This window comes from Prinia subflava, chromosome 6 (assembly GCF_021018805.1).
Source record: "Prinia subflava isolate CZ2003 ecotype Zambia chromosome 6, Cam_Psub_1.2, whole genome shotgun sequence".
NCBI lineage: Eukaryota > Metazoa > Chordata > Aves > Passeriformes > Cisticolidae > Prinia > Prinia subflava.
Genome location: NC_086252.1, coordinates 6,146,449 through 6,174,067, shown reverse-complemented (window position 1 = coordinate 6,174,067; position 27,619 = coordinate 6,146,449). Strand labels below are relative to the sequence as shown.

Here is a 27,619-nt window from a genome sequence, read left to right as displayed (position 1 = left end):
AAGGAAAAGGGAATGGAAACAGACAGGAAAAATTGGAAAAGAAAAAGCCTTCTTCTTTTTTTTTTTTTTTTTTTTTTTTTTTTTAAATGCAGGTTTCACTGGGAATGCAGAGGTGTCCCACAAACTAACTTTTCCCTCATTGCTCAAGGGATGCAGCGGTGCAAAATGCATTCCCAGCCGCTTTCACCTGGCATCATTTACTCCAGCCTGGGAGCTCCATCTCCTGGAGAGAGCTCACAGTGCACCCACAGCTAAACGGAATAGACGGGAACTAACCTGGGATAATTTGTTTTCCCGAGTGCAGCCTATGCCTCCGACCAGGACCATGTTGGGCATGAGTGGCCTGGGATACTCAAAGACAAAGTCATATTTCATGAGCCAAACAGCGGCGTGGCTGAACAGCTCGGGCACGGTCGCCTCCCGCCGCAGGAACTCCCGGATCAAGGGATCATAGGGGGAATAAAGGACAGAGCAGGCCAGGGAGCTGCCCAGGGTGGCCAGGAGGTTGCCCAGGCGCTGCCGGAAGGACATGCGGTCTGTGGAGCGCGTGAAGAACCGCGGGACGTAGGAGGGAGGGCTGGGACACATTGTGGCCTGGAATTCCAGGCTGCACGGCAGCCCTCGCAGGAAATACACGGAGGGCAGGGACAGATGTTCTGCCAATATCTGCCCACACGGGAAGAAGGGATCCATAAACACAGCATCAAATTTGCTTCCCTCGAGGTATTGGATCAGCTCTTTTTCAGACAGGAGACGCTTGCAGGAATCCAAGAACATGCTTGTAAAATTGGCGATTTTGGAGAGTTTTTCCAAGAAGGGCTGAGGTGTGAAGCTCCTGTGGCCCATCTGTTTAAACTCCGCCTCCACAAACTCCTTGGTGTAGGACACAGGGTAGGTTTTCAAGGTGTAAATTGGGGATGAATGGATCCGCAAATTTATCTCCGGCGCAACCACCACGATTTCGTGTCCCCTGTCCCTGAGCTTCTCCACAACCGGGCGCATGCTGAGCCAGTGGCTGCCATCGATGGGTATGACCAAGAGCTTCCCACCTTCACCAGGGGCCCACAGCAGCAGGAAAAACACAGCCCAAGATGCAAGAGAAAGGACTCCTGGCTTTGGAGAAACCATTTCCCTGGTGCCGCTAACGAAGTTTTAAACGGTGGTGGAACTGCAGCCAGGGATGAGGAATGAATCAGGGGGTGCTTTCCACTTGAATTTTAACTATGGTGGGTTTTTAATTTTTAACAGACAGAAATTGGGGTAATTTTTAACTGTAGGTAAATATTGGGTTTATCATCTGTGTGCAGGGGGAAGGCTTTCAGTGAGTGGGTGCCGCAAGGTGAAGCTGAATGTTCGAATTGACACCAGGAGGGAGGAGTGACCAACAGCCTGTGGGGCTGAGAGGTTGCGTGAGAGCCATGAATGGGACTGAGCCAGCAATCACTACAGCATTAACATCCAGTTAATGATCAACCCTCTGCCTTGAGTCCACTGCACTGATTGGACATGGAACACAGCACACATCTGATCTTTGGATTGCTTTGTGCCCCCGAGCGTAACCAAGAAGCAAAGATTGACAGAGGTTTGACATAGAGTGGGTTGTAAAGGTGTATCTCCAGATTTGTTGCTCTATCACAGCAGTTATCAAAGTGAAAGTCCTGAATTTACAGCAGTAAAGTGTTGCAAGCTGAGCAATACCTCCTGCTGTTGCAACACCACAATGGCCTGAAAGCAGGGATATCTGCACTATTTGTACACCACGAGGGGAATCTGAACAAAGGACAGTAGTTACAATCCTGAAGGCTTCTTTTCCCAACCATCCTCTTATTTGCTGTCTTGCACTGCTGCTTGCACAAACCCAGAGGCAACAGAGTTCCCTCTGCAGTCTTTGCACAGTCCTGGTTTTGGGTAGTTGGCACACATGGAATCAAGGAATATCCTCAGTTAGAAAATCCTGACCACCAGGATCATTGATGGAATCCCTGTCCTTGCACAGACACGCCAACAATCCCACCCTGGTCATCCTTGGAGCACTGTCCAAACTCTCCTGGAGCTCTGGCAGCCTCGGGGCTGTGCTCATTCCCTGGGGAGCCTGGTCAGTGTCCCAGCACCCTCTGAGGGAAGAACCTTTTCCTGATCTCCAGCCTCAACCTCCCCTGATGTTCTGTGCTTCACCCAGCTTCATGTACAGTGGCACAGCAAAAGTGCCTGGGTATATCCACAGAATTAATTCTATATTTCCAATTTTTGTCCAGCCAAGTCTCCTGCAATTAACTGGTATTCCACATGCCTTAGGGATATTAAATCCTCTGACCTAAGAGTTATTTTGTCATTTACCTGGATATAGAGCATGTCACGAGTGATGGTGACAACTCGACCTAAGCTCTCCTGGAGAGAAACCCTTCAGCAAGCCTTGTGATCAGCTCAAAGTCTAATATTCCCTCTCCCATGCCATCCTGTGATTTGATCACACCCTGCCTCAAGCACAAACATCACTCCAGGAAACACTTAAAAAAGAAAGCACATCTTGAACAAACACCAACACCACCCTCACGGTAAAGCAATGACAAACCTTTGAGAGCGGCTTCTTTTGCTGACAGTTGATGCCTCCAACATAGACCATGTTGGGCATGATGGGGCGTGGATACTCAAAAACAAAGTCGTATCTCATCAGCCAAACTGATGCTTGGCTGAACAGCTCCTGCATGGTTACATCCCTCTGCAGGAACTCGGAGGCCAAGCTCTTGTAGTTCAAATAAAACAGGTGGCAAAGCAAAGGCTCTGAGACCCCGATCAGGAAGTTCTTCACACGCTCTGGGAATGTCATGTGGTCGGAAGCGGAGGAGAAAGTCCTGGGGACGTAGGATACGGGGCTGGGAGACTGCGCAGCTTTGTAGTCTAAGGTACAAGGAAGGCCACGCATGAAGTACACAGAGGGGAGGGAGAGATACTCAGCCAGAATTGGCCCACAGGGCAGCACAGGGTCCATCATGATGGCATTGAATTTGCTGTCCTGGAGGTACTTCATGAGTTCTTTGTCAGATAAGAGATGCCGACAAGCAGAAGAGAACATGTTGGTCAGCTCTGAGATGTTGCTGAGTAAAAATGAGAGCGTTAAATCAAAGCTCTTTTCCCCCATCTCCTGATAGTATTGATCCACAAACTCCTGCGTGTAAGGCACTGAATATGTTTTGATGGTGAAGGACTGGGAGTTTTTCAAGAACAAGGCAGCATCAGGAACCACGGCCACGATTTCGTGCCCCTTCTCCCAGAGTTTGTCCAGGACCATGCGCATGCTCAGCCAGTGACTCCCATCCTGAGGCACCACCAAGAGCTTCCCACCATCTGCCAGACTCCAGAAAGCAAGGAAAAGCACAAGCCCAGCATGTACCCGGTGCCTCCACATAATTATCATGGGCAGGAAAAGAAATGAGCTGCTTCTCCTTATGTTGTCCAGCAGCATGTGAAGAAAAATGTCCTTGTACCTCATTTATATCGTGGTGGACTTTAATGTTTATCTCTACAAAATTATACAGGCTATTGGAGTTCAAAGACCACATTGCTGATAAAAACCTTGATTAATTTGCTATTGAGGCACCTATGCTTTTCTATGCGTTTAGGTTATCTCAAATTATTCAGAATAATCAGCAGAAAAAGCAGTTGTTTGTGGAGGGGTTTTCTGTGTCAGGGTTGCTTCAAGTGACTCAATGTGCACTCAACTATCCTGGGCCAGATTCAAGTCCGGAATCAAATTTATGCCCACTCCACAGACCTTTTATCACAAGAATTGTGTTGCACTGTTGACATGCAAGACCTAAACCCCTAACCTTTGCTCAGGAGGGTGGCTGGAGCTCACAGAGAATGTTCCCCAGGCAAGCAGGAGCTGACACGTGGAGCAGTGGAGTCACCAAAGTTTGGGTAACACATTAACCAACCACCTTTCACCTTTTTTAGCAAAACAGTGATACAGCAGAAAGCAGAGTTTGTGCTCAAGAGGGGCCATCAGAGTTCACATATGAGAGTCTTGAGGCTGAACATCTTTCTGAAAAGCAATGATGCAGCAGAATATGTGGCTCTTGCTCAAGAGGGGCCATGGGAGTTCAGGGTGAGAGCCTACAGGACAAATGGGTTTGAAAGATCTTAATAACAGTCTCTTTCCCGAATTTCGGACAGCTTGGCTGTGGTATGTGGTATGTTGAAGTCCACACTCATGGACAGAAGGGCCTGGCCAAGCAGATCTCACCTGCCATTACGGCATATTCCACATGGACAGGGAAAAGCTAGATGTCAAAAGTTGGCAAGTTTACAAAGGCAATACAAGATGTGGGAATGGTACTTGGACAAGAGCTGGCTGGAGAAGACAGATTCTTTCAGATCCCCTCAACCAAGCACTCCTGAACAGAGTGAACTCTGAGCAGTTTCTCCAGGCTGGAAAAGTTTTCTTGGAGCAGGTAGGAATGATGGGAAGTCTAATCCATGAAATGGCTACCTTTGCCAAAGGCACTTGAGTGTGATAAATACACTCCAAGGCTAATCCTAAGTGTTATTCCAAGATTAAGACTAAATGTGTCCTAAAATCTTTATTTGGAGAGGAGGTCCTCCATGTGGCCTATTAAAGAAAATGGATTCTTAAAAGCCAGCAAGAAAGACTGTAATGTTTATGGAAAATGCACTAAATAGGAAACAATTTCAGACATCAGTGGGGAGCTTAAGATTGGATATTAGGAAAAATTTCTTCACGGAAAGGGTTGTCAAGCACTGGAAAGGGGCTGTCCAGGGCAGTGGTGGAGTCATCATCCCTGGAAGCATTCAAAAAAAAATGTGGATGTGTGCCTTGGGACATGGTGGTAGATCTGGCAGTGCTGGATTAACGGCTGGACTCTGATCTTAGAGGGCTTTTCCAGCCTTAACAGTTCCATGATTTGATGCAGTCTCATTCTCCAGCTGTTGAAGCAGAACTGTGGCTTTAGCTAGCAGTGGGGTAGCACTGAAAGACCAAAAACTACAGAAGGTGGAGGGAATGGATTCTCACCTGCATTTCCACATTTCTGTGGTAAAAAGATCGCAAATAATGAGGTGAAGCAGCATTAAACAAGCCTTAAGGTGGCAGTACATCCTCAGGTAGTAAATTCAGAGTTGCAGAAACACTTACCCTGCATAAAGGCCTCTCAAATCTCCTATTTGGTACATGATCACTCCCACCTAGTTAAGTCCTGCTTATATTGCAGCCAAACGTGTATCATCTGTGAGACACTAATACAAAACCCTATAGAACAACACTAAAGAGGTGAAAAAACCCTCAACCCAAGCCCTTGAGGCCAAGCTCAGAAAAGTTTTTAAAAAAAAGTTCAGAAAAGTTCAGCAAAAGTTCATAGAAGTTGTGACACTGGATTTTGAACAGCACACGAACACCCTCCACATGTTTACGAGTGCAGAGACTGAAGTCCACAACCCTAGCCCATTCCAAAGGTGAGACAGCAGGAGAAAGTCAAGCACAAGTACAGAACTGAGTGCCAAGGTTGTAAGCTGGAAACAGTACAGCAAACATCCGAGCTAAGGGAATCCAAGATTATCTCTCCTGTAAGCCTACAAATCCTGGCAGGCAGCCTGTACCTCTTATTAACCCCCTAAATGCCTTTTAAATTCAGTGGATTTGTCTACAAAAAAGAAAATCTGTGGCTCTTGAGAGGCTGATTTGGGGTTTTTGGGGCATGGTGTGAAAAAATACACCCCTTTGGCTGCTCTAAGCTTGCTGCATTTCAGTGTTAGTCAAATATTGGGAGAAACTATCAGTTTCCCTTGAGCCTTTAGCTACGATTTTCCAGATTTTCCAGATCTCTGCCATAATTCTTTTCATGGGGTTAGCTGTGCACTTTATTTCATCTCTGCTTTTCTAGCCTGAGGGCCAAGTCTGAATCCTCTGGTTTTACTGTGTGAAATTTGGCTTCTTTTGAAGTATCAGCCTCATCTCAGCATTTTTGTAAAGCAAATATCTGAAAAACCCAACAGGAATAGTTATTATTAAAAATAGAATCTATGAAGATACTCTGCAAACCACAAAATCTATTTGAAAACACATTTTAAAAAAAAAGACTGACATGAATCCAACATTCATTTTAGAAGAATAAAGTAATGTATACTCTGTTTTTTAGATGCTGGATGAAAATTTAGCTAATGAGCATCACTGGCCTGGGACAAATGAGCTGGAAAAATGAGCCTATAAAAGCCTAAAGAAGGTCAACAAAGGCAAAGTTCTGCCTCTAGAATGGGATAATTCGATGCCACAGGACAGATGTACTACAGCTTGACTGCAGGAGATGACAAAAACTTCAAGAAAAAAATGAGATTGACGGTGACAGGACAAAAGGCAACAATCACAAGCTGCAACATGGAAAATTTGACCTGGATACAGGAGTTAATTTGATATGTGTGTTCACTACAGCAGATATTTGAAATTTGACAAGACAGAGAAGGGAACAACCTGACCTGGACATATGCTGATGGGAGGTACCCAGAGAGGCCTCTAATGACTTTCCAGAAGAAAATGTTTGATGAGCCGTTGACAATTCAAAACACAGAAAATCCTACTTTAAGGGAAGAAAAATCAAAATTGTACAGGAAATCAGCCAGAGGATAAATGGACACCTCCTCAATTCAAAGTGTGACTTGCACTGTTACCAACAGCCTGCTCCAAAACCAAAGATGATTTGGAGCAGAGGCACAGGATCGATGGGGAGTCTCCCAGAGCGAATTCCATATACAACACTTTCTCCACCTTTCTACTCTAATACTCCTTCACCAGAACGAGCACCTTTCTACAAAGCACGAGCAGTTGCAAATCCACCTTTCTGACCAAAAGCTGTGCATCAGCTCTGCTGAGATTTCCAAGGCCTGCAAGAACAAAAGAGAAAACAGAGAGTGACCCACCTGATTTAGCTTCTTGTGGGCACAATTTACTCCACTAATCAAAACCATGTTGGGCATCAAGGGTTTTGGAAAGTGCAAGACAAAGTCCAGTTTCATGAGCCAAATGGAAGCCTGGCGCAGGAGATCCGGCACGGTCACCTCCCGCTGCAGGAATTCTGAAGCCAGTTCTTCATAAGGTTGGTAGACAATATCACAGAGGAAAAAATTTGGGATTTCATAGATCATGTTCTTGACCCGCTGGAGAAAGGTCATGTGGTCTGTAAGATCTGTAAATACTCTGGGGACATAGGAAGGGGGATTGGGGCACTGGGTGGCTTGATATTCCAAACCACATGGAACTTGCTGCAGGAAATAGACGGAAGGCAGGGAAAGATACTCTGCCAGTATTGCCCCACAGGGTAGGATAGGGTCTGTGAGGACAGCATCGAACTTGCTCTCTTCAAGGTACCTAATGAGCTCTTTGTTGCGGATTAAGTGTGTGCAGGTGGCCAGGAACAGAGCAGATGTCTTCTTTGCCTGTTGATACTGTCGAAAAACTCTTTCCAGAAAAGATCCTTCTTCAAATAAATCAGTTATTGATCCTTTGAAAACTCTATCCATCTCTTCTTGTGTGAAAGGCACTGGGTACATTTTCATTGTAAAGGTCTTGGATGGCTTGATCTGCAAGGAGACTTCAGGTGCCACTACGACCACCTCGTGTCCCTTCTGCTGGAGCATGTCCAACACTTCCCGCATGCTGAGCCAGTGGCTCCCGTCCACTGGCACCACCAGGAGCTTCCCAGCAGCAGCCAGACCCAGCAGGGACAGGAGCAGAACCACAACTGGTGGAGAAGCACTGAGCCCCAGGGCCATTCCTGCAGGGATCAGGTGAGTCTCTCCAAGGAAGGAAACTCACGGCACACTGGAGTAGTGGCGCTTGCTCCCCGCTTTTAAGCAATCTGTGCCACAGCCCAACTTTGTGCCCTTGCTTTATTTGCTGTCTCGTAAATTTGTAATCACTGGTGTGATAAAAGGCTGCATAACCAGCAGCAGAGTTCAGGCAGCTGATAAATGTGGAGGATACACCAGATAAACCTCATCTTTTATGATAAAACCTTTGGCACTTTTGTCACCTTTGAGTGCCACCTGTCAAGACACTGCAGCCCCTTGAGACCTCTGAAATTGGCTGTTAAACCTCACACAGCCATCACCATGCCAAAATTTTCTGACATCTGCCTACAACACAGAGAGGCTGCTTCTCAACCTGAGAGACCACAGCCTGCCACGTTCCTCAAGATTCCAGCTTTGGAAATACCCACGTGAAGAAGCAGAAAAATTCACTGGCAAAGAAAGATGGAGTGAGGCAGCAAGGACAGAAGCCTGAGTTGCATTTCTCTGGTAAGACCAGACCCAACTACAACAATTTGCTAATTAGGGATTACACCTGACTGCAAGGCTTTGCCAGCCTCACAGACTTGTTCATCACAGACTAAGAGAGTACAAAGTTAAACATAGTTACACAAAATGCCTCTATATATGTGAAATGAAAACAGCAAATGCACAGCACAGTTCATAGGTGAGAAGGTACAGCACTGCTGCTTACAAAGGGAAAGGGAGCAAAAAATCCATGAGCATTCTTCTACCCACCAAAAATTGGAACTCAATTCCTGTCTGCAACATGAAACTCAAGCCTCCTGAAGACAGAAATCCATCCCAGCACAAAATAAAAACAGAGTGCAACTCACCTGAGGCAGCCCCTTGTGAGCACAGTGTACTCCTCCAATTGGAATGATGTTGGGCATCAAGGGTCTTGGATAGTCAAGCACAAATTCCTCCCTCAAGAGCCAAACAGAGCCCTTGCGTAAGAGATCCTGCACAGTCACCTCCCGCTGCAGGAACTCTGAAGCCAGTTTTGAGAATGAGTCAAAGGCAAAATTACAGAGGAAAAGGTTTTGGGTGTCAAAGAGTAGGTTCTTCACCCGCTGGAGAAAGGTCATGCGGTCTGTAAGTTGTGAAAATGCCCTGGGCACATAGGAAGGAGGATTGGGACACTGAGTGGCTTCAAAATCTAACCCACATGGGATTCCTCGTAAGAAATACACAGATGGCAGTGAAAGATGCTCAGCCAGGATTACCCCACAAGGTAATACAGGGTCTGTAAGAAGGGCATCAAACTTGCTCTCCTCCAGGTACCTGATGAGCTCTTTGTTTTGCAGGAGATGTTCACAGGAACTGACTGCCAAATCACCGAGTCTTTTCATACGTTTGTACACTTTAGGAAATCTTTCCAGAAAAGATACCTCTTCAAATAAAGAGTTCAAAAACGCTTCGAAATCTCTCTTCAACTCTTCCTGGCTGCTGAGTGGGCCTGAGTGCCTTTTTATCACAAAGTTCTTCGATGGTTTGATATACAGAGTGACTTTAGGTGCCACCACGACCACCTCGTGTCCCTTCTGCGCAAGGATATCCAGCACTTCCCGCATGCTGAGCCAGTGGCTCCCGTCCACCGGCACCACCAGGAGCTTCCCAGCAGCAGCCAGACCCAGCAGGGACAGGAGCAGAACCACAACTGGTGGAGAAGCACTGAGCCCCAGGGCCATTCCTGCAGGATCAGGTGAGTCTCTCCAAGGAAGGAAACCCACAGCAGCACCGGATTACCGATGTCTGCTCCGCACTTTTAAGCAATCTGTGCCACAGCCCAACTTTGTACCCTTGTTTTATTTGCTATCTCGTAAATTTGTAATCACTGGTGTGATAAAAAGTTCAGAAAAGTTCAGCAAAAGTTCATAGAAGCAGAGTTCAGGCTGTTGATAAATGTGGGGGATGCACTAGGTCAGCCTCATCTTTTATGATAAAACCTTTCGCATTTTTGTCACCTTTGAGCGCCACTTGCCAAGGCACAGCAACCCCTTGAGACCTCTGAAATTGGCTGTTAAACCTCACACAGCCATCACCAAGCCAAAATTTTCTGACATCTGCCTACAACACAGAGAGGCTGCTTCTCAACCTGAGAGACCACAGCCTGCCACGTTCCTCAAGATTCCAGCTTTGGAAATACCCACGTGAAGAAGCAGAAAAATTCACTGGCAAAGAAAGATGGAGTGAGGCAGCGAGGACAGAAGCCTGAGTTGCATTTCTCTGGTAAGACCAGTCCCAACTACAATAATTTTCTAATTAGGGATTACACCTGATTGCACGGCTTTGCCAGCCTCACAGACTTGATCATCACTCAGAGTACCAAGTTACACAAAATCACTGAAAATTAGAGATTGTAGGGACACGTAAATCTGGACAAGACAGAGAAGGGAACATCCTTACCTAACTGGGCATGCTTTGACAGGAGGTTCTCAGACAGACCTCTAATGTCCTTCCAGATGGCAATGTTTGATGAGCCTATGACAATTCAAAGCATTGAAAATCCTTCCTTAAAGGAAGAAAAGAAGTCAGAATTGTAGAGAAAAACAGCCAGATTGGACCAGAGGATAAATGATAAAGGAACACATCCTCAATTCAAAGTGTGTCTTGCATCACAGCAACAGCCTTGAGGCTTTGAAGAGTCTCTGAGGAACCCACTGCAATCCAAAGCTGGCCTGGAGCAGAGGCACAGGAACAATGGGGAGCCTCCCAGAGCTAATTCCAAATACAACACTTTCTCCCCTTTCTGCTCTGATAATCCTTTACACATACCAGAACCAACCCCTCTCTGCAAAGCACGAGCAGTTGCAAATCCACCTTTCTGACCAAAGCCGGCTTTCAGCTTTTCCAAAAGTTCCAAAGCTGGCAAGAGCAACAAGAGAAAACAGAGAGTGACCCACCTGATTTAGCTTCTTGTGGGCACAATTTACTCCACTAATCAAAACCATGTTGGGCATCAAGGGTTTTGGGAAGTGCAAGACAAAGTCCAGTTTCACGAGCCAAATGGAAGCCTGGCGCAGGAGATCCGGCACGGTCACCTCCCGCTGCAGGAATTCTGAAGCCAGTTTTGCATAAGGTTGGTAGACAATATCACAGAGGAAAAAATTTGGGATTTCATAGATCATGTTCTTGACCCGCTGGAGAAAGGTCATGCGGTCTGTAAGATCTGTAAATGCTCTGGGGACATAAGAAGGGGGATTGGGGCACTGGGTGGCTTGATATTCCAAACCACATGGCATTTGCTGTAGGAAGTACACGGAGGGTAGGGAGAGATGCTCCGCCACTATCTGCCCACAGGGGAGAAAAGGATCTGTAAGGACAGCATCAAATTTGCTCTCCTCAAGGTACCTGATGAGCTCCTTGTTGTAGATTAAGTGTGTGCAGGTGGCCAGGAAGAGAACAGAGTTCTTTTTTGCACGTTGATAAAGTCTCATAACTCTTTCCAAAAAAGTCCCTTCTTCAAATACATCCTCTATTAATCCTAGGGGAACCCCATCCATTTCTTCCTGAGTGAAAGGCACTGGATACATTTTCATCACAAAGTTCTTTGATGGCTTGATGTGCAAAGTCACTTCAGGTGCCACCACAACCACCTCGTGTCCCTTCTGCTGGAGCATGTCCAACATTTCCCGCATGCTGAGCCAGTGGCTCCCGTCCACCGGCACCACCAGGAGCTTCCCAGCAGCAGCCAGACCCAGCAGGGACAGGAGCAGAACCACGACTGGTGGAGAAGCACTGAGCCCCAGGGCCATTCCTGCAGGGATCAGGTCAGTGCCTCCAGAGAAGGAAAGCTGTGGCAGCACCGGCACGCCAGTGCTTTTAAGCGATCTATGCCACAGCCTAACTTTTGATCCTTATTTTGTTTGCTGTGTGGTAAATGTGTAATCACTAGTGTGTTAAAGGCTGCATAACCAGCAGCAGAGTTCAGGCAGCTGATAAATGTGGAGGTTGCACTGGATCAGCCTCATGTTTCATAACAAAACCTTTGGCTGCTCTGTCACCTTTGAATAGAACCTGCCAAGTCAAGACCACCCCTTCAGACTCCAGAATTTGCTGCTGGACTGCACAAATCCATCACCAAGCCAAAATTTTCTGTCATCTGCCTACAACACAGAGAGGCTGCTTCTCAACCTGAGAGACCACAGCCTGCCACGTTCCTCAAGATTCCAGCTTTGGAAATACCCACGTGAAGAAGCAGAAAAATTCACTGGCAAAGAAAGATGGAGTGAGGCAGTGAGGACAGAAGCCTGAGTTGCATTTCTCTGGTAAGACCAGACCCAACTACAATAATTTTCTAATTAGGAATTACACCTGATTGCAAGGCTTTGCCAGCCTCACAAACTTGTTCATCATTCACTAAGAGAGTACGAAGTTACACAAAGTTACACAAAACGTCGCTGAATACGTGAAATGAAAACAGCAAATGCACAGCACAGTTTATAGGTGAGAAGGTACAGCACTGCTGCCTACAAAGGGAAAGGGAGCAAAAAATTCATGAGCATTCTTCCAACCACCCAAATGGGAACTCGATTCCCGTCTGCAACATGAGATTCAAGCCTCCCGGAGACAGAAATTCATCCCAGCACAAAATAAAAACAGAGTGCAACTCACCTGAGGCAGCTTCTTGTGAGCACAGTGTACTCCTCCAATTGGAATGATGTTGGGCATCAAGGGTCTTGGATAGTCAAGCACAAATTCCAACCTCAGAAGCCAAACAGAGCCCTTGCGTAAGAGATCCTGTACAGTCACCTCCCGCTGCAGGAACTCTGAAGCCAGTTTTGAGAATGGGTCAAAGGCAAAATTACAGAGGAAAAGGTTTTGGGTGTCAAAGAGTAGGTTCTTCACCCGCTGGAGAAAGGTCATGCGGTCTGTAAGTTGTGAAAATGCCCTGGGCACATAGGAAGGAGGATTGGGACACTGAGTGGCTTCAAAATCTAACCCACACGGGATTCCTCGTAAGAAATACACAGATGGCAGTGAAAGATGCTCAGCCAGGATTACCCCACATGGTACTACAGGGTCTGTAAGAAGGGCATCAAACTTGCTCTCCTCCAGGTACCTGATGAGCTCTTTGTTTTGCAGGAGATGTTGACAGAAAGCAACTGACATGTTACCAAGTTTTTTCATACCTTCATACACTTCAAAAAATCTTTCCAGAAAAGATCCTTCTTCAAATAGCGTTTGTAGAAATGCCTTGAAGCCTTTCTCCATCTCTTCCTGTGTATAGGGGACTGAGTATCTTTTCATCACAAAGTTTTTTGATGGTTTGATGTGCAAGGAGACTTCAGGTGCCACCACGACCACCTCGTGTCCCTTCTGCTGGAGCATGTCCAACACTTCCCGCATGCTGAGCCAGTGGCTCCCGTCCACCGGCACCACCAGGAGCTTCCCAGCAGCAGCCAGACCCAGCAGGGACAGGAGCAGAACCACGACTGGTGGAGAAGCACTGAGCCCCAGGGCCATTCCTGCAGGGATCAGGTGAGTGCCTCTAGGGAAGGAAACCTGTGGCAGCACTGGAGCACTGCCGCCCGCTCCGTGCTTTCAAGTAATCTGTGCCACAGTGCAACTGTGCATCCTTATTTTATGTGCTGGGCAGTGAATGTGTAATCCCTGATATGATAAAATGGTGCAGAACAAGCACGGAATTCCTGCCAAGCCCACAGAATCACGAGATAACTCCCATCTATCTCTATCAGAAGAAGAGTAAAGAGTGGCCCAAGAAAGAGGCAGGTGTGGCTCAGGGACTGCACTTTGTATTCATTTCCTCTGATTGGACCTTCTGCATGCTCAGGAGATGTGTCACATGTAGGAGATGCATCACATGCACATCATCCTTTGGACCAGAAGAGGCTTTTCTTTTCCCCCAGCAAGGTCTGTCCCCTCTTCCTGTCTCTTGGAAAATTAATCTCTAGGAGACCTAGACCCCATGGCAGCTGTGGAACAGCTCTTTTAAAATGGTTTCTAGACTGAGAAGACAAAGAAGATGGAAGGATGATGCCAGGTTTCTGCAGAAGAGGTGACCCACATCAAGCAGCACTTCAAGTACCCCAGACCTGCCTCAAGGCATGCAAGGGTTGGTTTTGTGAGCTGGGAGGTTTGAGCAGACATTAATAAGCACTTTTCAGGGAGACTTTCCACAGAACACTTCAGGGCCTAATTCTAGCTTCATTTTGTTCACTGACAAAGCAGCAACAGTGTCCAGCAGTGGTGGAGTTGTGTGAATGCTCACGTGGCCAATCCCACTGTACTTGGGGATGTCTGTCGGGTCATTCCACCCATCCCCAACCTCCATAGTTGGGGATGGCTGGAATTGCCACAGCAGCTTTGTGATCCCACCCTACACCACACAAATCCTAAGGAATATAAATGAAAAGAAAGCCAGGGCAACAAAAGAACTCACCCAACTCGCCAGGCTCACCACTTGAACAGCAAAGGAGGCCCTCCAAGAGGAACTGTGCCCAGGAATGTTGTCAGCATCCCAGGGAACCCAAGCATATGGCATTCTTGGTTGATTGGCATCATGCAAAAGGCTGCAACTGATCCCTCAGTGCCAGTCATGCTGTGCTGGATGTGTCAAAGCAGACCTCCTCCAGGCATCAGAGCTGGGCTTTGGAGCCAGCAAAATGTTTTTAAAGTTTTTTGGAAGAGATCCCGTTAGAAGTGCTCATTTTACAAATTCAAAACTTTGTCCTACTATCCAAAAATTCTCACAATCCCTTTGGCTGTCAGACTCAACATCCCATCACAGACCTTAGTAGACCACACCATCAGGGTACAGGGTACAGTACAGGGTGACTAGAAGACCCTGGTGTTTCCTTGTAACTGAGAACACTTTAAAAGCCAGAAGGAACAGCCTCCTACTCAGAATGTGGAAAGTCAGGGAGAAAGTGAGAGAAAAACAGTTCCTTTCATGAAGATTCACCTCACTCACCAGAAATGGGAACTTGATTTCAGTCAAAAACAGAATTCCACCATCCTGAACACAGAAATCCATCAAGGCATGAATTAAAAACAGACCCACCTGTGGTAGCTCCTTGTGAGCACAGTTTACTCCTCCAATTGGAATGATGTTGGGCATCAAGGGTCGTGGATAGTCAAGCACAAATTCCAACCTCAGGAGCCAAACAGAGCCCTTGCGTAAGAGATCCTGCACAGTCACCTCCCGCTGCAGGAACTCTGAAGCCAGTTTTGAGTAGGGTTGAAAGGCAAAATCACAGAGGAAAACATTTGGGATGTCAAAGAGTAGATTCTTCACCCGCTGGAGAAAGGTCATGCGGTCTGTATTGTCTGAAAATGCCCTGGGCACATAGGAAGGAGGATTGGGACACAGCCTGGCATCTAAATCTAACCCACAGGGGGCTCCTCGTAAGAAATATACGGAAGGAAGTGAAAGATGCTCAGCCAGGATCAATCCACATGTTGCTACAGGGTCCGTAAGGATGGCATCAAACTTGGTCTCCTCAAGGTACCTGATGAGCTCTTTGTTTTGCAGCAGCTGCTCACAGCTGGTGATCCAACAGTCAGTGAGGGTTTTCATACCTTTGTATACTTTAAAAAATCTCTTAAAAATCCAACCTTCCTCAAATGAACCATGAAAAAAGGCCTGGAAGGCTGTCTCCAACTCTTCCTGTGTATAGGGGACCGAGTACATTTTCATCACAAAGTTCTTTGATGGCTTGATGTGCAAGGAGACTTCAGGTGCCACCACGACCACCTCATGTCCTCTCTGCCCCAGGATGTCCACCACTTCCCGCATGCTGAGCCAGTGGCTCCCATCCGCTGGCACCACCAGGAGCTTCCCAGCAGTAGCCACACCCAGCAGGGACAGGAGCAGAACTACAACTGGTGGAGAAGCACTGAGCCCTGTGGCCATTCCTGCAGGGATCAGGTCAGTGCCTCCAGGAAAGGAAACCTGCGGCAGCACCGGAGTAGTGGCGCTTGCTCTGCACGTTCAAGCCACAGCCCAACTGTGGATCCTCACCTAATGTGCTGGGTGGTGAGTGTGTAATCCCTGATACAATAAAAAGTTGCAGATCAAGCAAGGGATTCCTGCCAAGTCCATAGACTCACCAGGTAACTCCACCTTCTCTCTGTCAGAGGCCCTCTAGAGTGCCCCAGGGAGGAGGCAGGTGTGGCTCTGGGAATGCACTTTGGATTACTGCCCTCTCTTTGTGTTCAGGAGATGTGTCACATATAGGAAATGTATCACATGACCCGCAGAAGCTTCTCCTTTCCTGCAATCAAGGCCTGTCCTCCCTCTCTCACCCTCTCCCTCTCATCTTCAGGACACCTAGACCCCACAGCAGCTGTGGAACAGCTCTTCTAAGACAGTTCCCAGACTGAGAAGAGAGAGAAGATGGAGGGATGATGCCACATTCTGAACAGAGGGGGAACATAATGTTCACATTATGAACACTCTTTGAGAAGGACTTTCCACAGAGTAATTTAGGGCCTAATTCTGCCTTAGTTTTTGTCACTGACAAAGCACCAATGGTGTCCAGCAGAGGTGGAGTTGTGTGAATGCTCATGTGACCAGTGCCACTCTGCACAGGGAAGTCTGTCAGCTGTCACAGCCACCTCCACACTTGGGGATGGGTGGAAGTGCCACAGCAGCTTTTGATCCCACTCTGCAGCACACTAATTCTAAGGAACAGGACTGAAGAGAAAGCCAGGGCACCAAAAGAACCCTCCCAACCAGTCAGACTCCCCCCTGGAGCAGCAGAGAAGGCTCTCCATGGGGAACCCTACACAGGGCTCTTCCCAGCATCCAAGGGAACCCAAAGCTTGGCATCACCATGCAGGCTGCACCCAAACCCTTAGTGCAAGTCAAGCCATGCTGGATGTGTCAAATCAGACATGCTCCAAGCATCAGGGCTGGGTTTTTCAATTAAAGAAAGTGTTGTTAAGCTTTTCTGGGACTACCAGAACCACTTTCATGGGAGTTGTTCATAAAAGGAATCCAGCATTTTGTCTTACTGTCCACAAATTTCAATTATCCCTTGGCTGGTGTGATCAATGTCGCACCACAAACCCTCACTAGAAGACCCGGGTGTTTACTTACAACTGAGCACCATTTAAAAGCCAGAAGGAAGAGCTGCCCAAACAGGATGTCTAAAGCCAAGAAGAAAGTGGGAGAAAAACAGCTCCTTTCATGAGGAATCAGCTCACTCACTCAAAACAGGAACTTGATTCCTATTGCAACAGATTTCCACCCCCCTGGACACAGAAATCCATCAGATCAAGAATTAAAAGCCGACCTACCTGAGGCAGCTCCTTGTGAGCACAGTTTACTCCTCCAATTGGAATGATGTTGGGCATCAAAGGCCTTGGATAGTCAAGCACAAATTCCAACCTCAGGAGCCAAACAGAGCCCTTGCGCAAGAGATCCAGCACAGTCACCTCCCGCTGCAGGAACTCTGAAGCCAGTTTTGAGTAGGGTTGAAAGGCAAAATCACAGAGGAAAACATATGGGATGTCCAAGAGCAGATTCTTCACCCGCTGGAGAAAGGTCATGCGGTCTGTGAGGTCTGTAAATATCCTGGGCACATAGGAAGGGGGCTTGGGACACTGAGTGGCTTCAAAATCTAACCCACACGGGATTCCTCGTAAGAAATACATGGAAGGCAGTGAAAGATGCTCAGCCAGTATTGCCCCACAGGGTACAAAAGGGTCTGTAAGGATGGCATCAAACTTGCTCTCCTCCAGGTACCTGATGAGCTCCTTGTTTTGCAAGAGCTGTTTGCAGCTAGAGACCTCCAAGTCAGTGATTTTTTTCATACCTTCAAATACTTTAAAAAATCTTTCAAAAAAAGATCCCTCTTCAAATGAAACCTGAAAGAATGCCTTGAAATCTTTCTCCATCTCTTCCTGTGTATAGGGGACCGAGTACATTTTCATCACAAAGTTCTTTGATGGCTTGATGTGCAAGGAGACCTCAGGTGCCACCACGACCACCTCGTGTCCCTTCTGCTGGAGCATGTCCAACACTTCCCGCATGCTGAGCCAGTGGCTCCCATCCACTGGCACCACCAGGAGCTTCCCAGCAGCAGCCAGACCCAGCAGGGACAGGAGCAGAACCACGACTGGTGGAGAAACACTGAGCCCCGGGGCCATTCCCATAGGGATCTTGTGAGTGCCTCTAGGGAAGGAAACCTGTGGCAGTACTGGCGCTCAGCACCCACTCTGCACTTTCAAACAATCTGTTGATCAGACCAACTGTACCCTATTTCATGTGCTGTGTGGTAAATGTGTAATCCCTGATATGATAAAAGGCTGCAGAACAAGCATAGATTCCTGCAAAGTCATAGAATCACCAAGTAACTCTACCTGTCTCTATCAGAGGAGCAATAAATGGTGCCCTAAACAGGCAGAGGTGGATTGGGAACTGCACTTTGTATTCCTTCCCTCTGGCTGGACATTCTGAGATGTGTCAAATGCAGGGCATGCATGTTGCTCTTCAGAGCAGCAGAGATTTTCCTTCCCTCCTGGTAAGGCCTGTCCCCTCTCCCTCTCTCCTAGAAAAGTCATTTCTAGGAGACCCAGTCCCTACGGAAGCTGCTGAACAGCTCTTTAAGATGATTTCCACCCTAAAAAGACTGAAAAATGGAAGGAAGATGCCAGATTTCTGAGCAGAGATTTATAAACACTCTTGGAGGGGGACTTTCTACAGAAAATTTCAGGGCCTAATTCTGGCCATTTGGTCACCGACAAAGCACCCATGGTGTCTAGCAGTGGTGGTGTTGTGTGAATGCTCAGGTGGCAGATCAGTGCCTCTAGGGAAGGAAACCCATGTCAGCACCAGAGCACCAGCATCCACTCCACTCTTGCAAGCGATCTGTGCCACAGCCCAACTGTGGATCCTTATTTCATGTGCTGGGTGGTGATTGTGTAATCCCTGATATGATAAAATGGTGCAGAACAAGCACGGAACTCCTGCCACGCCCACAGAATCACCAGGTGACTCCCATCTATCTCTATCAAAGGAACAGTAAAGAATGCCCCAGGAAGGAGGCAGGTGCGGTTCAGGGACTGAACTTTGTATTCCTTCTCTCTAGCTAAACCTTCTGCATGCCCAGGAGATGTGTCACATGTAGATGTGTCACATACATATCACCATTCAGCAGAGGCTTCTCCTTTCTCACAATCAAGGTCTGTCCAGTCTCTCTTGGAAAATTAATCTCTAGGAGACCCAGACCCCATGGTAGCTGTGGCACAGCTCTTTAAGATGGTTTCCATGAGAAGACAGAAGAGATGGAAGGTTGATGCCAGGTTTTCTGAGAAGATTTATAATCACTTGTGTTAGTTTAACACAACCTGGCTTTTAGTGAGGGCAGAGGAAGCCACAGAGGCTGCTTCTGAGAGAGAAGCTCATCAAAACTTCTGCTCTGTCCAGCAGAGCCAATTTCTGAAGGCTCTGACAACTGACATATTGGCTGGCCCAATTAGAGAAGTTAGTAATGCCTCTGTGGTGACATATTTAAGAAGGAGAAAACGCGTGCAATTCGTCTTTCTTCCTCTCCTCTGAAGGGTGGCGAGGGGGCTGCTGGGCCCCTTTCCTGGCCTGGCTGGGGCCGTGCCATGGGCTGGGGCCATCACGGTGCCATAAGGGGCCACACAGCTGAGACCATGCCGCCAGGTCCAGGGCTGGGAGCGCTCATGTGGCCAGGGCTACCTCGGCACGATCCGCAGCGAACTGTGCTTTCCTGGCCACTTTTGACTAGCCGTGCCGTGGGCAGAAAAGACAGGCAGCAGATTTCCCTTTTGGCATTCCGCATGAGTAGAGGCACTGAGTGGAGCCGGTGGCCAGCGTGGCTTGCACGGTGCCGGTGGAGAGCACGTAACCAGCAGCGAGGGGCATGGCGAGCAATGCCCCAATGCGGAGCCCGGATGAGATCATTCTCTCAGCGCTGCAGGACTCTCTAAAAACTTTTCAATTGATAGAACTTGGGTACAAATGAACATACAGACACCAATTCTCTCCTGAGTCAGAGAAGAGGGAAAAGTGCAGACACATGAGGAAAACAACACGGTGACACTGAGGTCAGTGAAAAGAGGGAAGAGGAGGAGGAGGTGCTCGGGGCCTCGGAGCTAAGATTGTTCTGCAAGCTGTGGTGAGGACTATAATACAACAATCTTCTTCCCTGTAATTCATGAAGTGCATGGGGGGATGCAGATTTCACCTGCAGCCTGTGAGAAAGCATGCTCACATTGGAGAGTGTGGATGCTGAAAAGCTGCGATCTAGTGAGAAACTCAAACAGAGAGAGAAGACCCTCACTTCCAGGGATAGAAAAAGAAGACCCTTGCTTCCAAACTAGAACAGCTCATCCTCAAAAGACTACACCCCATGAACTAAAATGACCCATGCAAACAGGTAGGGAGCCTGCTTTGCTCATGGGAGGGACTCACGCTGTAGCAGGTTGGGCACAATTGCTACTTGTGAAAATTAGAACCACATTGGAAAAGTTCATCGAGAACTGTCCCATGAAAAAGACCCCACAGCATAGCAGCCCTAAGCAAACTGAAGAAAGATTTTTAGAAGTGACAAGCTGACTAAAAACTCTATGTTTTGTCTCCCTGCACTGTACTCCCCTCACCTGGGAAGAAAATAAGGGTGAGGGGTGCAGGGGAAGGTATTCTAAAGGTTTATATTAGTTCTCAGTACCCTCTTTTAATTCTGGTAATAAATTTTTCTTTATACTTTCTAAGTTTTCAGACTGTTTTGCCCTGAAAGTCTTTCTTCCCAATCCTTATCTCAACTCATAGCCCCTTTTGTCTTTCCTTTCCCCCTCCCATGCTCAAATATAGCAGAAAAGAATGAGCAAATGTTTTGTTGTGGGTGCCTAGCTTCTAGCCAGTGTCAAATTCCAATAACACTCTTTGAGGGAGACTTTCCACAGAGCAATTCAGTGCCTAATTCTGGCATTGTTTTTGTCACTGACAAAGCACCCATGGTGTTTAGCAGTCGTGGAATTGTGTGGATGCTCACACAATTGCAGTGTGCATGGGGATGTCTGTAAGGTGTCACAGCCACCTCCACACTTGGGGATGGGTGGAATTGCCACAGCAGCTTTTGATCCCACTCTGCAGCACACCCGTCCTAAGGAATAGGACTGAAGACAAAGCCAGGGCACCAAAGAAGTTGCCCAGCTAGCCAGGCTCTCCCCTGGAGCAGCAGAGGAGGCTCCCCATGGGGAACACTGCACAGGGCTCTTGCCAACATCCAAGGGAACCCAAAGCTTGGCATCACCATGCAGGCTGCACCCAAACCCTCAGTGCCAGTCAAGCTGTGCTGGATGTGTCAAATCAGACCTGCTCCAGGCAGGAGCTGGGCACTTTGCTGGTGGAATAAACCTCCCATCACAGACCTTCACCAGAAAACCCCAGTGATTCCTTTCAACTGAGCACACTTTAAAAGAAAGAAGGAACAGCTGCCTACACAAGAAGTGGAAAGTCAGGAAGAGGAAGAAGAGAACAACGCTTCCTTTGCTGAGGATTCACCTCATTCATCAGAAACAGGAACTCAATGCCTATTGCATAAAAAAATTCCCCCCTCCTTTACACAGAAACTAATCAAGGCATGTATTAAAAGCAGACCTACCTGAGACAGTTCCTTGTGAGCACAGTTTACTCCTCCAACTGGAATCATGTTGGGCATCAAAGGCCTTGGGTACTCTAAAACAAAATCTGACCTCAGGAGCCAAACTGAAGCCTGGCGTAAGAGATCCAGCACAGCCACATCCTGCTGCAGGAACTCAGAAGCCAGTTTTGAGTAGGGTTGAAAGGCAAAATCACAGAGAAAAATATCTGGAATGTCATGAAGTAGGTTCTTCACCCGCTGGAGAAAGCTCATGTGGTCTGTAAGTTGTGTAAATCCTCTGGGCACATAGGAAAGGGGCCTGGGACACTGAGTGGCATCAAAATCTAACCCACACGGGATTCCTCGTAAGAAATACACGGCAGGAATTGAAAGGTGCTTCGCCAGGATCGCCCCACAGAGTAGGACAGGGTCTGTAAGGACAGCATCAAACTTGTTCTTCTCAAGGTACCTGATGAGCTCTTTGTTTTGCAGGAGATGTCTACAGCTGGAGACGCCAAAGTCAGTGATTCTTTTAATACCTTGATACGCTTTAACAAATCTTTCCAGAAAAGACCCTTGTTCAAACGAAAAATGAAAAAATGCCTGGAATTCTTTCTTCAAATCTTCCTCTGTGTAGGGGACCGAATACATTTTCATCACAAAGTTCTTTGATGTTTTGATGCGCAAGGAGACTTCAGGTGCCACCACGACCACCTCGTGTCCCTTCTGCTGGAGCATGTCCAACACTTCCCACATGCTGAGCCAGCGGCTCCCGTCCACCGGCACCACCAGGAGCTTCCCAGCAGCAGCCAGACCCAGCAGGGACAGGAGCAGAACCACAACTGGTGGAGAAGCACTGAGCCCCAGGGCCATTCCTGCAGGGATCCGGTGAGTGCCTCTAGGGAAGGAGATCCCCAGCTTTGTGATTTTAAGCGAGCTGGTCTCTGGTTTTTATGGATGATCTTTAGACTTACTTGCATTTGGTAAATGTTTGAACATGGACATGGCAAAGAGGGCAGAGAAGCTGTTAAACTTCAGCCTATTTGGCCAATACAAATCAGGGCAGGAGCTACCCTGGGAAACACCTCTCTCTCTGTATTGGAAGAACACTGAGTTTGGAGGAACACTGCCTGGTTATGTAGGGAGGAAGTCAGGAAGTCCAAGGTGCAGCTGGAGCTGACCTTAGCCAGGGGTGAAAACAACAAGAAGAAGAGTCACTATGTGTCTGTCAGCCACAACAGGAAGGTCAAAGGTAGTGTTTCCCCCCCAGTAAGCAAGACTAGGAAACTGGTAACAATGGACAAGGTGAAGGCTGAGGGACTCAAGAACTTTTCTTGCCTCAGCCTTCACCAGCAGCCTCTCTTCTCACACCTCTCAAGTGGATGGACGGCAAGATGGGGCTATGGGAGCAAAATTCCACCCAGTGTAAGAGATCACATTGGTGACCACTTGAGGAACCCAAACATGAGGGCACCTGATGACCCAAACACATGGGACCCATGAGATGCATCCCAGAGTCCTGAGGGAATTGGTTGATCGAGTTACCAAGGCACTCTCCATGATATTTGAAAAGTCCTGGCAGTCAGGTGAAGTCACAGTGACTGGGAAAAGGAAGACATTGCACCCATCTTTAAAAAGGCCGGAAAGGAATCCCCTGGGAACTGCCAACCTGTCAGCCTCACCTCTGCGCCTGGGAAGATCATGGAACAGACACTCCTAGGAGACATACTATGTTTTAAGTAAATGAGGGATCTTTCAACAAGTGGTCTGCTCAAAAGAGCTAATTAGCAGATCATTAATTTTCCAAAAAAGAATTTTCAGTGTAAGATAATTCCTCCCTTCCTGCCATTCCGCATCATTTTCTGTTTGCAAAGGATTAGAAAAAATATTAAAACTTGACATGGGAAATGGTCTGGATTCTTCACCAGTTTTATATCGTGACTGTCTTGGTTTGGAAAGACAAGTATCTGTCAGGGAAAACTGAAATTTCCCTTGGAATGAAGAATGTAAAAACCCCCTCCCTCCAAATTATTACAATATTGCAATTAGGAGCTTTCAGGCAAAAATATGGGAATAGGAATAACAGTTGTTTACTAGGAATATTAAAAAAAAAATACAAATGCAGTAGTACAAAAAAACCCAAACAAACAAGCAAACAAACAAAAGTCTTAGAAAGCCCTGACAGAGTCAGAGATACGACCCGACACCCTGCTATCAGGGTGTTGGAAGCAGTCCAAATAAGTCTTCCTGGAGTAACAGATGTTGTTCTGTGGAGTAGAGATGATCCTGTAGAAAAAAGGGTCCAGTGCTGGTGAGATGAGTCCAGTCTTCCTCTGAGAATTCAGTGGAAAACTGGCTGAATTACTGTTTGGAATTGCAGGTTTTATGCTGGTGGAAAGGCTTTGGCTCCTCCCACTGGGTGGAGCATCTCACAATGGAATGAGGTGATGTTATCAGTCATGTGAGAGGCCTTCAATGGCCCATTCACAGGTGATGTCCCTCTGAGGAGGATGGGTGCAGGAAGAGGATGGGTGCAGGAGGAGAGGACAATGTCTCCCAACAGGTTTCAACAGATGAAAATAGAATACACATTTTTGGTTACATTTTCCAACCCAAGACAGTGACACTGCAAGGAAAATGGAAAATTGGCTATCGAAATTCATTTCCCTGCAAGGCCTCTTTTTGGAAGGATGAAGTAGGGTCTGGAAGGACAATGCCATGGTTTTTGCCAGCTGTACTTAAAACCGAATTAGCAACTCAGAAATACCATTCTAGATCAGTCTGGGAAGAGTTTGCCCTTGGACCATGAAAGCAAACAATATTAATGCACAGACAAGATTTGCAGACAAGCCCTAATCATGAAAATTATTGCACAGAAATAATTTTGACAATAGAATAATTTACTGTCAAGGTTGATAGCCTACACCAGAATATTTTTAAGGACATTTATCAAACTACTGTGGCTCTAGGCACATCCTTTGTAGGGAAATGTTGGGAAGGCAGCATGAAGCTCTTGCAGATGCAGATGCTGCCAGAGCAATCAGAACATTATCTATCACTTGGTGCATTATGATGCTTCATTTCTAAATTATGAAAGGGTGGCTCCACTAACCAAAAAGATTCAACGTTTTTAAAAATCAATTTTGATAGTAAAAACAATTCATGGACATAGTTATAGACACACAAAGCATTTGCAAACAGCATTAAACATTCGTATTTTACCATGGCAACCACTGACCTGAGATAATGGCTTTTTCTTTCCACAGTTTATACCTTCTGTAAAAACTATGTTGGACATCACTGGCATGGGATACTCAAACCCAAAATCTGTTCTTTCAAGCCTAATGGATCCATGGCTTAAGAGCTCCTCCACTGTTACTTGTCTGTGAAGAACATCTAAGACCAGAAGTTTAAATGGGAAATAGGCAAAACGACAAAGAAAGGAATCTATGAACTTGAGAACTGAGTTTTCTACATGCTGGATAAATGTCATGTGGTCTGAGCTATCCATAAATGTTCTTGGGACATAGGAAGGCAGGTCTGGACACTGAGCAATCTGCAAATCCAAACTGCAGGGAAATCCCGAGAGAGAGAAAACAGATGGGACCGAGAGATGCAGAGCTAGGATTTGTCTGCATGGTACAAGAGGATCTGTGAGAACAGTGTCAATTTACTGCTTTGGAGATACTGCATCAGATCATTTTTGCACAACAAACTGCCGCAGGAGGAGGTGTAGAGGCTGGAGATGAACTGGACTTTTTCAAGGAGAGCAGTAATTCTTTGACAAAAAGGTTTTCTTTCAAAAAGATCATTCCCAAGGGAGCGCACGAGTGCTGTCAGCTCATCCCTACATAACAGCGCTGGATACCTTTTGAGGGTGTAAATGTGGATGCCTCCATGCTCAAGTTTGCTTCTGATGCCACAGTGACAATTTGGTGGCCTTTCTGGCTGAGGGCCACCAGTTGGCTGGGCCAGTGACTCTCACCCATGGGCACCACCAGCAACTTCCCACCACCGGCTGAGCACAGCAGGGACAGGAAAAGCAGAATCCCCATCGAAGCCGAGGAGCTGTATTTACCCACGGGAGCCATGTTCCCAGAGATCCAAATTCTGCTCATCTGCCCCGACCTAGCAGCTTTTAAATACAGCCACAGCTACTTCCAGATTCCCACATTCCCCCTTAACGACCCAGATTTTCCAGCAGAACCATTCACTGGTAACCGCTGAAGGTACTGATGAACCATTTAAGTGATAAATGAGTTTGGGTTGGGCAGAACTGGGCTTGGTATGTTGTTGCCATGAGTTTTTCCCGGTTTTGCTGAGCGTTCATATTAAAGGAGAAGTTCGTACCTTCTCACACTCTTTTAATGTAAACATCAGCTATGTTCTATAAACATAGCCATTGTTTTTACATTCCTTGCCGGGACAAACAAGACTGTGTGACAGTCCCCTTCACCAATGTGATGTGGAGGTGGGAATTCCTTCCTCCAATCCACAGGCCTCATAGTAAAAGTATAAGAGTAGGTTTTTGTAAATAAACCGGGTCTCCTGCCCTGCAAGCTCTGTCGCACCCAGATCTGTGTCCCCAGTCTGTTTTTCTGGTTAGGCCTCCACGGTGATAGTATGTGAGGCTCCCTTCAGCCTCAATCTGTGCTGATTGATGCTAGATTGAAAATAAAATCAGGCTTTGACAAAATAAAACCCCAAGAATAGTGCTGGCACTTGGAAGTAACCAGGCTTGCTGAAAGCAGGTATTAAAATGCTTTATTTCTTTCATTCTGTTATAGATACATATTATAGTATTGGATTTTTGCAAATATTAAAATGAATGTTATATCTATAATGTTAAAATAACTCTACCGTCCGAAGAAAGTGTGGACCACAGCTCAAACTGGAGGTGATAATAAAACCACAGCCAAGAAACACGCATGCTTGAAAAAGGTGGACCCAAGGAGTGGCCATGCTAAACTGTTCTTGGAAAAATACGAATATGTATAATAATCATGCATATGCAACAGGCTGATGTAGTAGAAAAGATATTTAAAGAATCTCTCCAAGATAGGAGAGTGTGCTCTTGACTGAATGCCAAGACACCTGGGTACCAAGTACCAGGTCGACCATATTAACCCTTTGCTTTCTGTCTCCTAATTGTCTTTTTTTTTATTAAGCCTGTTTCTTAAAATTTACCAAGAAAGTGAACCTCATTTTTCACACTTCTTTCTGACAAGCATTTTACAGCTGTTCTGAAATGCATTCCTGGCGAGTTTATGTTTAAAATTATAAAAGTGTGCCACTATACAGCACTATATCTATGTAAATCCTTAGTAAGAGGCTCTGGGATTTACATATGGCTCAGCAATGGACCCAGGAACACACCAGCTATGAATTTAATCCACTGGAGAAGCAGAAGGGTTTGCATCAGTGAAGGAAAACCACTGGGTTGATGCTGTCATGCACACCACTCTTTGTTCTTATCCTGCCCTATCTCTCTCCATCATTTTCTCCTTCCAGGAGTGATAGGAAGAAATCAGGAGTGAACAATTGAAACCTGAGATTGGAAACTAGAGAATATTAATCATAGAAATTAGAAGATATTTATTAAGAATAGGCATTCAGATGATGTGTGTTGCTTAATACTTGCTGCTCTATATGCTGCATCAGTTGCCTAAGGAGGGAAAAGACAGGGCTATGTGCAGGAACAATAAGGAGGAATGCAAGGATGTCTGACAAGGGGAAGGATGTTTACCAAAACAGGAGACAAGAATACAAGATTATCAGAGACACTGAGATAAGGGGGCTCCTCAGGCCCCAGGACCAGATAAAGACTGGTTTCATAGCTTGGACTGTGACCAGAGGATCAGTGAGCATGCTCAAGGCAGTGGGGTCAGAAACTCATCTCAAGAGGAAGACTCCTTCCTTCATCTCCGACATCCCTGAGAAGACCTCCAGAGACAACTAGGCAGGTGCAGAAGACTGATAAGCTAATTAGCATACGAGGTGGAGAGGGGGGGAGCCAAGGAATGAATATGCGTGGCGGTATTGCGAAACTTCATGCATATGTAACATTCGAGAGGATAAAAGAAAACATGCGTGAGCGAGTGAGAGGCTGGGCATGCCTTTGGCAGCTATCCCGCACCGTGCCCAGTGCTGAATAAACTACATACCTACTTTAAAACTCTGTCTCTGAGTTTTAGAGTTTTTCCGTGGGTCATAATCTGTAT

At 46.7% G+C, this 27,619-nt stretch overlaps 7 protein-coding genes across 12 annotated transcripts in view; all 7 read right to left on the bottom strand.

Annotated features, from left to right (window-relative positions):
* LOC134551938 (UDP-glucuronosyltransferase 1A1-like) overlaps positions 1-27,619 on the bottom strand; it is a 53,669-nt gene that overhangs the window by 5,982 nt on the left and 20,068 nt on the right. The window contains exons 1-2 of one of the 6 annotated variants that reach the window (XM_063400002.1): positions 7,519-7,779; positions 2,573-3,166 (exon numbers count right to left, since the gene is read on the bottom strand). The exons of 2 other annotated variants lie outside the window; for them this stretch is intronic. In XM_063400002.1, coding sequence (XP_063256072.1) covers positions 2,573-3,166; positions 7,519-7,779 — 855 coding nt within the window. Of the gene's footprint in view, positions 1-276; positions 1,174-2,572; positions 3,407-6,927; positions 7,780-27,619 lie in introns of those variants that run through there. 3 more of the 6 variants (XM_063399999.1, XM_063400003.1, XM_063399998.1) reach the window with 3 other exon arrangements.
* LOC134551866 (UDP-glucuronosyltransferase 1A1-like) lies at positions 8,345-9,506 on the bottom strand. Its single transcript, XM_063399849.1, has 2 exons — positions 8,652-9,506; positions 8,345-8,395 (listed from the first exon to the last, which is right to left on the bottom strand). Exons 1-2 carry the CDS (start codon positions 9,504-9,506, stop codon positions 8,345-8,347), a joined length of 906 nt encoding a protein of 301 aa, XP_063255919.1.
* On the bottom strand, positions 10,434-11,573 carry LOC134551865 (UDP-glucuronosyltransferase 1A1-like). Its single transcript, XM_063399848.1, has 2 exons — positions 10,722-11,573; positions 10,434-10,496 (listed from the first exon to the last, which is right to left on the bottom strand). The coding sequence occupies exons 1-2, from the start codon at positions 11,571-11,573 to the stop codon at positions 10,434-10,436; spliced, it is 915 nt and encodes a 304-aa protein (XP_063255918.1).
* On the bottom strand, positions 12,204-13,284 carry LOC134551864 (UDP-glucuronosyltransferase 1A1-like). Its single transcript, XM_063399847.1, has 2 exons — positions 12,433-13,284; positions 12,204-12,287 (listed from the first exon to the last, which is right to left on the bottom strand). The coding sequence occupies exons 1-2, from the start codon at positions 13,282-13,284 to the stop codon at positions 12,204-12,206; spliced, it is 936 nt and encodes a 311-aa protein (XP_063255917.1).
* LOC134551863 (UDP-glucuronosyltransferase 1A1-like) lies at positions 13,505-15,694 on the bottom strand. The gene is made up of 2 exons (XM_063399846.1): positions 14,843-15,694; positions 13,505-13,510 (listed from the first exon to the last, which is right to left on the bottom strand). The coding sequence occupies exons 1-2, from the start codon at positions 15,692-15,694 to the stop codon at positions 13,505-13,507; spliced, it is 858 nt and encodes a 285-aa protein (XP_063255916.1).
* On the bottom strand, positions 15,711-17,934 carry LOC134551862 (UDP-glucuronosyltransferase 1A1-like). Its single transcript, XM_063399845.1, has 2 exons — positions 17,083-17,934; positions 15,711-15,764 (listed from the first exon to the last, which is right to left on the bottom strand). Exons 1-2 carry the CDS (start codon positions 17,932-17,934, stop codon positions 15,711-15,713), a joined length of 906 nt encoding a protein of 301 aa, XP_063255915.1.
* Positions 19,475-22,271, bottom strand: LOC134551794 (UDP-glucuronosyltransferase 1A1-like). The gene is made up of 2 exons (XM_063399780.1): positions 21,420-22,271; positions 19,475-19,537 (listed from the first exon to the last, which is right to left on the bottom strand). Exons 1-2 carry the CDS (start codon positions 22,269-22,271, stop codon positions 19,475-19,477), a joined length of 915 nt encoding a protein of 304 aa, XP_063255850.1.